At 40.0% G+C, this 13,302-nt stretch overlaps 1 protein-coding gene across 2 annotated transcripts in view; it reads left to right on the forward strand.

Annotated features, from left to right (window-relative positions):
• Positions 1-12,736, forward strand: part of znf385c (zinc finger protein 385C) — a 144,969-nt gene extending 132,233 nt beyond the window's left edge. For both annotated transcript variants that reach the window (XM_077558790.1, XM_077558791.1), the window contains 5 exons: positions 5,218-5,577; positions 5,739-5,926; positions 8,407-8,502; positions 9,702-9,791; positions 12,059-12,736. In XM_077558790.1, coding sequence (XP_077414916.1) covers positions 5,218-5,577; positions 5,739-5,926; positions 8,407-8,502; positions 9,702-9,791; positions 12,059-12,298 — 974 coding nt within the window. In that variant the 3' untranslated portion in view covers positions 12,299-12,736. The remainder of the gene's footprint in view (positions 1-5,217; positions 5,578-5,738; positions 5,927-8,406; positions 8,503-9,701; positions 9,792-12,058) is intronic.
• Positions 12,737-13,302: the final 566 nt, after the last annotated feature.

The following is a 13,302-nucleotide window of genomic DNA, read 5'->3' on the forward strand; positions in this document are numbered from 1 at the left end:
TTAATCTCAAATCCAAACCTGCAGTCACAGCAGTGCTTTGATGAGAAAATGTTTGTTTGAGATTACACATAACCACCCCAGACATGCACTGTAACACATTTCTGTAAAATCTACAGTAAAAAAAAAATACAACATTTTCAATTTTACAGTAGTTAAACGTATACAGCAATGCATTATGGGTGAAACAAAGTGCATTGTGGGTAAAAACAAAGTACAGTAATTTGCTGTATAATTATACTGTATATTTTACAGCAACTATGTTTTGGCATGTATATATGTGGATTAACCCGGCGATTTCGTTAGGGGAAGTATTTAACTTAATAACTAAATTCTCACAGTTGTCAGATTATTCTATTAACTGGACAAAATCAACACTTCTACCTATTACAGAAAATTCATGGAACCCTGCAAGCCAGGACGCACACTACTCATTTCCTGTAGGTAATTTAAAATACTTAGGCATAAAAATCTCACCTAAATTAACTGATTTAATTCATTTAAACTTTTCTCCACTTCTGGATAACATTCATAGTGACTTGGAACGCTGGAATAATCTTCCTATTTCTTTAATAGGACGAATAGCCACCGTTAAAATGAAAGTTCTACCTAAAATAAACTATTTTTTCTCAATGATTCCATTTAAACCTACGGCTAACTGGTTCCAGTTGTTGGACTCAGCCGTTACAAAATTTTACTGGAATAAAAAAAAAGCAAAGATTAGTCTATCTACTCTTCAGAAAAGTAAATCCAAAGGTGGTCTAGAGGCACCAAACTTTATGTACTACTATATAGCTAACCAGCTACAATATATCATTCTATGGGCACAACCCAACAGAGATACTAACTGTTGGCTGGAACTAGAACAGAAGGATTGTAATAACCTCAGACTTCTAGATTTACTCTTTATTACAACATCAATTAAGCGACATAATTGTTTTAAAAACCCAATGATTTCCGCCACCCTGACTGCTTGGTGGAAGGCATTAGAAATTACAAAAGCCCAAGTGGAGCCCTGTGGGCTTTCTCCTCTATGGCATAACCCCGACTTTCAACTTAACAAGCAATCGTTTTATTTAGGTGTGTGGGAGCAGAAAGGAATTACACATCTCCACCATCTCTTCTCAGATAATATGTTTATATCATATACATTCTTGCTCCAAAAATACAAAATAACAAACGGAAATTTTTTACATTATCTGCAAGTTAAAAATATGATAAAGAAACAAATCCCAACACTTCAGGGTACGCTCCAACCGCCTGGTTTAGCTAAAGATATTACCAAGCTTTCTCCGACAACAACAAAAAAACTTTCAAAAATATATAAGTTACTTTCATATACGGATAAAATGTCTTTACCCATCTTAAAATGGGAGACAGACTTGTCTATAGCTCCGGAATCTGACTTTTGGATTCAAGTTTGTGAAAATGCATTTAAAATGACAAAAACACACAAATTTACAACTTATCCAATATAAAATCATCCATAGAACATACATTACTCAATATATGATGAAGAATTGCCTGCCTGTGCCCATTGAGTGCCTGTGTGGATTTTCTCCGGGTGCTACCGTCTCCTCACACATTCCAAAGACATACATTAATTGAGCACTCTAAATTGTCCCTAGGTGTGATTGTGAGTGTGGATGGTTGTTTGTCTCTGTGTGCCCTGCAATTGGATGGCAGCCCATTCAGGGTGTAACCCGCCGACCCTTTTGAGGAATAAACGGTTAATAAAATGGATGGATGGATTTTACAACGACATACTGTATTATGTATTTAAATAAACTAAATGTATATAATCAGGCTTGGTAGGGTTACTTTTAAAATGTAATCCATTTCAGTTACCTGCTAAAAAAATTTGTTCCAAGTAATCCAAGTACCATAATGTTAAAGTAATGTAACTGGATTACTTTTGGATTACTCCAATATTGAGTATGCTCATGAAGACAAAATAAAAATAAATATCATCACAATATATATTCTGGCAGCACGGTGGCTGACTGGTTAGCACGTCCGCCTCCCAGTGCTGAGGACGTGAGATCGAGTCCGGGCTTCGGCCTTCCTGGCTGGAGTTTGCATGTTCTCCCCGTGCTTGCGTGGGTTTTCACCGGGTACTCCGGTTTCCTCCCACATTCCAAAGACATGCATGGCAGGTTAATCGAACACTCCAAAATTGTCCATAGGTGTGATTGTGAGTATGGTTGTTTGTCTCTGTGTGCCCTGTGATTGGCTGGCAACCAGTTCAGGGTGTACCCTGCCTACTGCCGAAGCCAGCTGGGATAGGCTCCAGCACTCCCGCGACCCTTGTGAGGAAAAGCGGTCAAGAAAATGGATGGATGGATGGACAATATATATTCTATACAATGTGCCCCTGCTATTTGCGGGTGATAGAGACCCAGGCAGCCTACAAATAGCAAAAATCCTTGTGTAATTAAAAAGCATGTAGGCTAATGATTGATTGATTGATTGATTGAAGGCCATATGCTATTTTAGAACTGTCACTGAAAGCAACCACACCTCACAGATAGATAGATAGATAGATAGATAGATAGACAACTGCAAAATAAACTTTTATCCCAGTCACAAATTTAGCCGTGTATATGTTGTGTATGATGTTTAAATAGTGAATTGGTGGAAGGAAAATTTGTTTGGAAGGTGTAACTCACATTATGGTTGTAGGCTAAAGGCTAGCTAGCAAGAAGCTACAGCGCACAGCATGCCGCGGGACTCTCAACTCAAACTTTCGCTCCGAGTAAGTTCCAGTGAATACGGGACGCCATTTTATCCTCCCGTCCGTGAAGCTTTTTCAAACTGCCCGCGTGTGGAGAACACAACTGGTCAGTTTGTTTGTTCCCACCTCCCCGACATGTAGCAACGGTCTCAACGGGCTCTCTCTCGCTCTGTCCTTCTCTCTCTCTCTCTCGCCCTCTTTCGCACTTTCTCATCGTAGAAATTGTAATCCCTCGAAGTAATCCCCATTTTTAATAAATGTACCTGTGAACTGTTTTTTCCTGTAACTGTAATGGAATACAGTTAATTTTTTTATGCAACCTGATTACGTAACAATGGTACATGTATTCTGTTACTCCCCAAGCCTGTATATAATATATATAAGTATATATATATATATATATATATATATATATATATATATATATATATATATATATATATATATATTAATAATAAATATAAATAAATTCTACAGTCAATTTTTTACAGTGTGGTGTAGATTTCTAACAGTGTATCACACTAACCTTTAACTTGGTCTTTGTCTTGATTTAGGGTCAACCCATTGACTTGGTCTCAAACGTTCCTAATATTGGTCAGGAATCAGTCTCAACCCATCAAAGTAGGTCTTGACATTGGTCTCAACCCATCAAGGTCTTGGTCATGACTCAGTTTCAGTTCATTGACATCTTGATCTTGGTTCAGTCTCAATTTATTGAAGTCTCATTCTTGACTTGGTTTCGAATAATGTGTACTAAGTGCTACAGTTCCACTCCAATTTATTTGAGCTGACAATGTGAAAAATTGTGAATGATGGTAAAGTAACTAATCCAGAGGTTACCACTTTTTGACACAGCACATTAAGATGACCAAGGATAATGCTTGTGCATTAGTCATTCGAGGAAATGCAGTCAAACGTCCCTCTCTATTCCGGATTTGTTTCAAATTTTCTCTGTAGCCCTTCTGTAGGCCTTGGGGGAGGTTTTCAGCTTGGTTTTAGTACGATTGTCTGGGGATTTGCACAACTCAGAAGTGTATTTTCACTTGTATCCAACACCTGAAACTTTGCAGTTTATCTTCAAAATTGAGTTCTTTAAGCACTCAAGAGGCCTGCTTGCTTAATCCATGGATCGCTATTACTACTGCTCAGGAGGCTTCTCTAGTTGCAATCCCATAGAGAAGCTTCAGTCCTCCCGGGGGGGACAACTCTCATTACGCTGTGGTACAGGTTCATTTTCTGTGCCAGTTATACTGCTTATCTCCAGTGATGAATTTACTCAGGGTTAGAGAAGGGAAAATCAATGGTGAGAAAGGAGGAAGAGCGACAAATGAAATGGAGGTATTCAACAGACTCACGTCCTGGGTGAAGTGTGCCCCTGGGGGTTATAGGAGATATGTGTAATGGAAATCCAGTGACATAACAGCCAGGTTTGCAGCTAATACGTTTGTTTATATGGACACAGCTTGGACTACAAGATTATAGACATTATAGGACTCTCGAACATTTGGCCCCTGGAGCCAGTTTCATGAAGCTATCTGAACTTTGGTAGGCATATCAATCACGAGTTAAGCTACTAAAAAGTCTCAAGAAGCCATGCCCAAAAATATACAGGAAGTCTTCCATTTTAGTTTGACATGGCCATTTTAGAGCCCTGTTGCCCATTTTCATTTCCTTCAAAAGCAAGCTTGTCTACAGGTGCTTTCCAATTCTCAAATTTGAAAAACTTATACTGAACGGAATGCTCAATTATGATTCCCCCAACCCCTGTTACATCATAGCACCAAGCTTGATGACTCCCACTAAACAGGAAACTCAAATTAAGTTTAAATATTCAGCACCAAGGCCAGTTTGACTTAGCAACTTGGAATTTGCAATTTTTTGCAACTTAGCAATTTGGTAGGCATGCTTATCATGAGTAAACCAGCAAAAAAAAGTTTCAAAGAGCCATGCCTGAAAAGACACTTGAAGTCTGCCACTTTTGGTTCAAGTAATCATTTTAGGTAGTTTTGCCTTTTCCAGTGGTACTTCAAAGATGAATTTGATCTAGAGATTTTTTTTTCTAGTTGGCACTAAATATTAAGGATGCTAAAGCGCAAGTGATTAGATTTCTTCATCATTTCGTGTAGAAGTCTTGGTCTTTACCTTGTCTGAACTTGTCGAAGTCTCAGTCTTGACTCTCTCAAACTATTTTGATTCAGTCTCAACACATCAAAATATTGGTCTCCACCCATCCAAGTTTTGGTCTTCATTCAGCATCAACCTATCCAAATCTTTGCCATGACTCTGTCTTAAGACATCCAAGTCTTGTTCTTAACTTGCTCTCCACTCATCCAAGTCTTGACAGAGTCTTGACTTGGTCTTAACCCATCAAAATCTTGGCCTTGACTCAATTTATGCTCGTCAAAGTCTTGTTGGCACAGTCTAAACTCTTTCAAGTCTTGTGTTAAGTCAGTACGAATGTTCCGCTTCTTTGTATGATCCTCCAGGTATTCAATCGGACCTGGAAGCATCCTCCCTGGACGTCAAAATGGAGGAGAGTCCCAGGAGCTCAGCCATGCTGACGCCGGTGTCGGACGTGTCGGCCGGTGAGCTGGCGGCGCTCTCCCCTGTGCAGATCTCGCCATCCTTACGGCTGTCCGAGACGGCTTCTGACTCCGGTGGCCCGGATGCAATGGATGCCACCGATGCTGTGGAGGCTGAGGGCTTGAGCGGTCCGGCGGACACATCCGGCGCCGACGGGGAGGCACAGGTGGATGAGAATGGCAAGAAGAGCAAAGCACACCTCCACTGTCCCGTCTGCAAAGTGACGATGAACTCCACCTCCCAACTGGAAGCCCACAATAGCGGTATGGACTTGAAATGGTGATAATGAACTTTGCTTTACCATGAATGTCACTCAAGCTGTCTGGTGTCCTTTGATTGTGACTCTCTTGTTTGATCCGTCTGTTTGTGTCCATCTCATCTGGATGCGTCCATCTGATTGTGTACATTATATTGTGCCCATCAGGTACGAAGCACAAGCTGATGCTGGAGGGTCAAAGCGTGATGCCGCGCCGCCGCGGCAAGATGGCGGCGGCTCGCGCCAACTATAAAAGCAAGAGGCTGGCTAGCAAAGGTAGCGTGGGCGTGTCCAACAAGAGCTTCCAGTGCGAAGTGTGCGAGATTTTTGTCAACTCAGAGACGCAACTTAGCCAGGTGAGACATAAATGTACTAGTCTGGTTTAGATTAATGTAGCGCGCTGTGAAAATGTCCAACATGAGTGTTTTTAAAGCGGGATATTGATAAATGTCGTCACTTGGCCACATACTGGAAGCTAAAAAAAAATACATTGTGTTGCTGTACTACTACTGAATACCAACAGAAGTTTAAAAGTGAAACTTGTCATGTCTGGGTAGAGCTGGCTTTGGTTGAGGGTCCCGATTGGTCCTGAGTGGATGCCTGCCCTTCCGCAGGCTGACCAATCCGGGCCCTCAGCCACTTGTGCCTGGCCTCAGGTGTGACTAATCCCCCAATTTGTGTGGGTGCATTTAATTCCCGGGTGGTGATCAGTCCCTGGTGGGATCATTCTGTCACGGTGCGTCCACGGAACGGCGTGGTGACTGTCGATGTGTGGCGCAGAGGACCCAAAGTGCAGGCAGGCAGGAGAACCACGGCAGGAGTGCGGGTTAGATTGTTGTCTTTTATTGCATAACTCAAAATCAAAAACCGACATAACAAACTCCGGGGGTGACCGTGACAATCGGCAATGATCCCACCAGGGACTGATCACCACCCGGGAATTAAATGCACCCACACAAATTAGGGGATTAGTCACACCTGAGGCCAGGCACAAGTGGCTGAGGGCCCGGATTGGTCAGCCTGCGGAAGGGCAGGCATCCACTCAGGACCAATCGGGACCCTCAACCAAAGCCAGCTCTACCCAGACATGACAAAACTACTTCGAAACCTTGCTTGTAACTTTAACACAGGCTTGAAACTTTAACCCTCAACCTGGCTGCGCTCTAATTTGAAACTCTTACCCTGGTTTGAAGCTTAAATTTAAACGCGAAATCTTGTTTGAAAGCCTAATTTGAAACGCTAAACATGGAAATAAAGGACTTCAGCAGATGTGTCAGCTTCTGTACAAACAATAGCCTATAATTAGCTCACCTCTGCACTCGTTATCATCTTAATGATGACCAGGATGATGATGCTTTAGGCAAAATAATGAAAACACAACTTTGTGTACTATTAGTGTATAAAACAATTTGTAGCAATGATTTCCCATGTGACACGCTGATACACACGTGTTGCAGAAGGCAGCACACGTGTGACGTAATTCACATCTAAAGTACATTTTGACTAAATGGGACCAGCCGGCATCTTCATTTAAGGTACGGCGCTGCCATTGCGTGCACAAATGATGCGAGCACGGAGCGTGTGAGCATCATTCCGCCACACTCGCGCCTTCTCATTTAATGCAAGCATGCTGGAAATGTCGCTTCTTCAATTCTTATGCCAACACAATCATTGAGTTGTGCTTGGAAGGGAGGATGTGTTTAATACAAAATAGTACATTGAAAATATACTCAACAAAAATATAAACGCAACACAGGGGTTGACTGGGGAAATTTGAGAGAAATGGTGATATTGTGCATGTGGAAGAAGTTTTAGATCTTTGAGTTCATCTAATAAAAAATGGGAGCAAAACAAGTGTTGCGTTTATATTTTTGTTGAGTGTATTACCACGAAAAAGTCCTAAAAATGTCAATAGAGTACTGTATACTGTTATGCAATATTGTCAAATAATATTGAGTAGAATGACACAGGCCACAAACACTTTTGAAAGAAACTCAGGATGTTTCTTGCTTCCAGTCCTGTAACCCTTAATTGAAACACAAATTCAAAACCCTAACTATAGTTGGAAGCTGTATTTTGAAACCCTAACTTCTGCTTGAAACCTATACAAAACCCTGAACCAAGCTTGAAACCCTAATTTGAAAACCCTGCCTAGAAACATTAACTCTGACTTGAAGTCCTACTATGAAAGCCTAACCCTGGTTTGAAACCAAAATTTGAACTCCTAAAGTGCCTTGAACCGTAATTTGAGAGGCCCTAGCCCAGGTTTGAAGTCCTACTGCTAACTTTAAAGCCTAGCAATTGCTTGAAACCCAAATCCTGTCTTATTAGACCATATGACCCGCAATGGTTGTGTTTAACACGTGGGAAATATTTTATTTTAAAATGGCTTGGTCAGAACCATCAAAAAGCCCAAAACGGGTCACAATACCGCCTAGGGGTGAACAGGAGGTGTTAAATTTGATGATAGTACAATATTCTTAAAAATTCTTACATTTGGCTTCCTGAAGCCTTTAACTGTATTTTTTCCTATAATGACATACTGTATATGCATTTATATATTCCTCCTTCATCAGATGTTTTCTTAGAATAGAGAATTGCTGAGTCACAGTTTGGTTATTGTGATTATATTCTCCCATTTCCACCGCGATTACACAGACGCGTTCGTCCCTGGAGAGGAGGGAAAGTTAGTCAGGTAGAAAGTGAAGTGATTTGTATACGCTTAAGTTGACGCTCTGCATTGTTTGTACACAAGATGAAGATGCTGAAGATGACTCTGTTCAGGGAACAGATGCTGATGATGCTTATGGTGTTTTTTTTTTTTTGTTTTTTTCAGCACATGAACAGCAGACGGCACAAGGATCGAATGGCTGGAAAACCTCCCAAGCCCAAATTTACCCCACACAGCAAGAGTCAGCAAACCAGCTTAGCGGTGAGCACCGCAGTCTCTGTGTGAGGGTGTGTGTGTATGTGTGCGTGCATGTCACAAAAGTAGGTATGCACTTTTTAAATGACATTTTTTAGGGAAGGAAGCAATGGAGGAAAGGCAGTATTAAGGAAGGGTTGAAGTGTAGGAAAGGAAAGTTGTTATAATATGAAGGATATGGAATAAAGTAAATAAAGTAAGGATGTATTTTTTTAAAAAGGAAGGATGGAAGGAAGCAAGGATGTATGAAAGGAAGGAAGGATATAAGGAAACAAAGATGGCATGAAAAGAAAGAAGGAAGAAACGGCTGGAAAAAGGAAAAAAACAATGATGTATAGAAGAGCTGAACAGAAATAACAAAAGGATACAAGGTAGGAATAGCAGAATATATGGACGGATGGAAGGCAAAAAGTAAAGGAGGAAGGGTAGGAAGGAATGGAGGTAATAAGAATGAGAGGAAGGGAGCAGGGGGTGATGGTATGAAACACTGCAAAAAGGACTGTAGAAATTTTAAGAAAAAAATATAGTAAAATAAGAAAATTATTACTTCAAATAAGCAAGATTATCTGCCAACAGAACAAGAAAATGTTACTTAAATTTACCTGTAAGATTTTACAAAAATAAGAAGGAAGGAAGGACGGAATGTTGTCTGAAAGGAAGAAGGTGAGGAAGAAATAGAGGTAAGAAATGATGAAAGACAGGAGTTAGAGCGGATGGATTCATGGAAGAAGGGGAGGAAGTCAAATGGAAAGGAAGGACGGAAAGCAAAAATGAAGGAAAGAAATAAGGATGTTTGAAAGGAGCAAGGAAAGAAAATGGAATTGAGGAAGGGTGTGTGAAAATAAGGATGGCCTGAAAGGAGGAAGGGGAGGAAGGACAGCTGGAACGTAGGATGTATCTGTGTATGGAAAGAAGGAAGGATGAGAGGGATGGAAGCAAAGCAGGAAACAAGGAAGGTTTGAAATGAATAAACAAGGAGGGAATGTTTAATGAAAAGAATGGTCTGAATGGAGGAATGAATAAAGGGAGGGGGAGGAAGTATGTATGAAATGAAGGAAGGAAGAATGTGTTCAATGTGTTGAATCAATGTAATTAAGTAAGCGTATCAGTAGTCGAAAGAGAAGCAACGGTAGGTGGTTTAGTCCCAGCCTGTGGTTGTATAGCAAGTATTACAAGCCCATGTACTTACCCGAGTGCCCCCACAGAGCATGCGATGGAGCAGCTGTGCAGGCGCGGCTATGTCGGCCATGAAGAAAGCTTTGGGCCAGTACAGCCTCACCTCGCTCTCCTCGCAGGTCAGTGGGCCGGGGGGCTCCCTTGGGATCTGTTCAGGATAAGAACACGCTCACTGTGCTTTGTGATGCATGGTCGACAAATTTGATACAGTTCTTACATGCAAAATCTAAGGAACTAGAAAATAATCTGGCAGGAAACATTTATTAAGTGTGCAGGCAACGGGCAGATTTGCTATTAAACTTAAGCATATTTCATCAATGTGCTGTTAAACTATGTGTCTTTTTGTTTTGATTTTTATTGTGAACCATTTTATGTTTTATTGAAAAAAGATTACCAGCTGGTTCAAGCTGTTTGTTGTCATTCCCAGTTGAAGTTAATTGTAAAGCTCAACACAAAACCAAGACACGTCACGTCACGTCACATATTTAACCAAACTATGAAAGCATGCTAGCATAATAATAACAGGCAAAACGCCTAAGACGGGCTAACGAAATTACCATCGCTAACACAGTAATTGTAAACCTTTAAATGACTACTATGTTGTATGTTTATGCTCTGTGGAAAAAAAGTATTAATATTACTGCAGTTCATAGTAAATGCAACCTCTTCTCTTCTTTGTGTTTTATCATCAAATCCACATGGACACATGTATTGTATGTATGAACAGACTTTACTGCCCCCTGGTGGTCAAGAAGAAGTAGCTTATTGTCCACCTAATTAAAGTAAAACATGTTGCAAAAACTGTTTAATAGTTAACATTTTATTTTATTATGATATTACTTTATGTTTTTTACTCAATAATTTCCATGTTATTTTTCATTACAATTTTTTTTTTTGCTGTTTTTGGTTGGGGGCCTGGAACAAAGGCTGCATATGGAAAAGGGGATGCAGCAAGTGTCTTTGTTGTTGTTTGAAATTTTTTTAACAAAAATAATTTTAAAACATTCAAAAATAAAATATATATTGTTTTAAGTTTGAAATCCATACATGATGCAGCATGCAAGATTTTGGACATTCCTGCCCACTCATCTAAAGCATCACAAGATTATCTGAAATTTCACATGGCTTTGCACACGACGGCTGCATTTGTTTTGAATAATGTACAAAACAATACAAGTCTATAATAGAGATGTGAGATCAGGATGAACTTATGGAACATTTTAACATTTGCACATTTATCTATGCCAAGTGCAAAGGTAAGACGTGTTGTTTTGATTGTTTGCTATTACCTTGGCAGGCTTAGAAATGTTGTCGTCATAGAAACAAACAGCCAAAATGACTCAGTTTTTATGCATTTGGAGCTAAAAACGATATCATGGAAACAAACCATGTGATCCATTAAATGACACCTTTGTGCCTTCAACAATGACAGCATTGATTTGAAGGGGCCATTCATGTTTTTTACAGAATGAGAACATACATACGATATGTGAGTGTATGTTTCACCGTTAAGTTTCTCTGATGATGAAAGTAAATGCATTGAGTGCTCAGATTATGTTTCTTGATGCATTACATTAACACATATCTTTGTCTGGTCAGCACTAAGGAGTATTAGGGACACAAAAAAGAACAAAACAATCATAATTGCACAAGCAAAATAAAATTGTCAAAGTGGTATAGGCAAAATATGCAACTTTATACCTCAACATTAAATATGAAACATTTTTTAATTGCCTCTGCTTTTTCCATCAAAAATATTTTCTGGAAAAATATACATGCACTATTTTTTTCTCTTGAAAAAAATTTTTTATATAAATATTAGAGCTGTCAAGCAATTTTATGTTTTAATCAGAATTTCACATCTTAGAATAATTAAAAATGCTTTTTTAATCAACATTTTTTTTTGCCCGCCAAATATGAAGAGCACCTGTTACATGTTAATTCTTTCAACATTTAATGTTATGAGGATGTAAATTTTTTGAATCCACTGCACACGCTTATCCTCCTCTTTTCTAATCAGTTAATTACGTGCATAATTGAAAAAATAGGGGGGGAAGGGTGATGAGTTGCGACTAGTTTTTATTTCTGTTTTAAAATTCCAATATAATTGCACTATAATTTATATCTATATTGTTGCAATAGTTAAAGGACCCCCAAAAAATGTACATATCATTTTTTTTAATTAATCAGCCAAATCCGCATCTGCCTAAAAAAAATCCATACTGGTCAGGCCCTAATATAGCTATATATTTGACTTTAATTTCATAGTGCAATGATTTGTTTCCGTATGTCCCTAGTGCTAGTTGGTTGGTGATCGGTTGAGTGAGGGCCACATGTTTACTGAGTAAAACATGTCCTCTGTGTGTTGCTCTTGTGTCTTCTCCAGACCAAACTGGCCTTGCAGAAGCAGCTGACCAAGCGCTTGACGGCGGGCTTCCTGCCCAGCCACCTCACGCCGCCCACCCTGTGCACGGTTGCCGGCAACCCGCTGGCACTGCGCCACCCGATGGGCGCCGCCTCCGCCGCCGCCTTCATACAGACGCCCTTCCTGGGGCCGGCGCTTTTCCGGCCCGCGCCAGGCCCTCTGCGGCCCGCGCACGCGCCCATCATCTTCTCCCCCTACTAATGCTCCCTTTGGTGTCCCCGTTGGTGTCCCCCCTCTCTGTGTGACCAAACTATGGAGTCAGCCTGTCTTAGGGAGAGTGCCCCCCCCAACCCCATCATGCCTTCTTTCTGTTCCGGTGGTCACCAGTGAGGGAGCGGGGACCGCATAGATAGCCATTTAATGGGGTGAGGGAGATAGGGGGGCTTTATGGCTGTTACCGTGTCGTTTATTAGACAAGTCTAGTTGTACGTTTAAGATAAGCTCCCTTTACCTGAGTGCTTTTCAAAGTGTGAGACAGAGAACCTCAGCAGCTTGACAAATACAAAGAAAATGTAGATTCAATATGGACAAAAAGTATTTGAAAGGTGAGAACTAGGAGGTGACGCAGCTTGAGAAAAATAAAGACCTAAAATGTGTTGGGGGGGTTTTGTGCTAAGCTAACTTCAGCTACACCATAAACACTGTGAGTCACAAGAATTCAAAGTAGGTGGAGTCGCAGCTTGAAAGGAATGAAAACATGTTTTCTTTTTTAAGTGTGCTAAAATCGCATTAGCTAAAACTATTTTTTATATATTTTTCATATGCAGTGAATTCAGTAGTTTGAACTACACAGATAAAAGTATCGGAGGTAGAGGACTTCAGCAATAGCATTGATGTCTTTCAAACGTGCTAAGCTAACTTCAGTGTAGCTAACTTTAGCCACAAATACATGGGAAAACGTATCTATGAGGGAGGTGTGATAGCTTGAGAATAATTTATTTAAAAAAAAAATACATTTTAAATGTGATACACTAACTTCATCTAAAGCTACTAAAGGTTTTACGAAAGAGAACATTAAGTAGCTTGAAGAAAACTGGAAAAATAAAAACTTTTTTACTAAAATCAACTTTAACTTGTTTACAAAAGTATTTGTGCAGTTAAGCAGCTCGAGTAAAATAAAGAAATAAGATGGATTTATTTTAAATGTGCTAAGATAACTTCAGCTAAGCTAAAAACTAAAAAAGTAATCTACTGCTATTAGTCAG

Source organism: Vanacampus margaritifer, chromosome 2, assembly GCF_051991255.1.
Source record: "Vanacampus margaritifer isolate UIUO_Vmar chromosome 2, RoL_Vmar_1.0, whole genome shotgun sequence".
NCBI lineage: Eukaryota > Metazoa > Chordata > Actinopteri > Syngnathiformes > Syngnathidae > Vanacampus > Vanacampus margaritifer.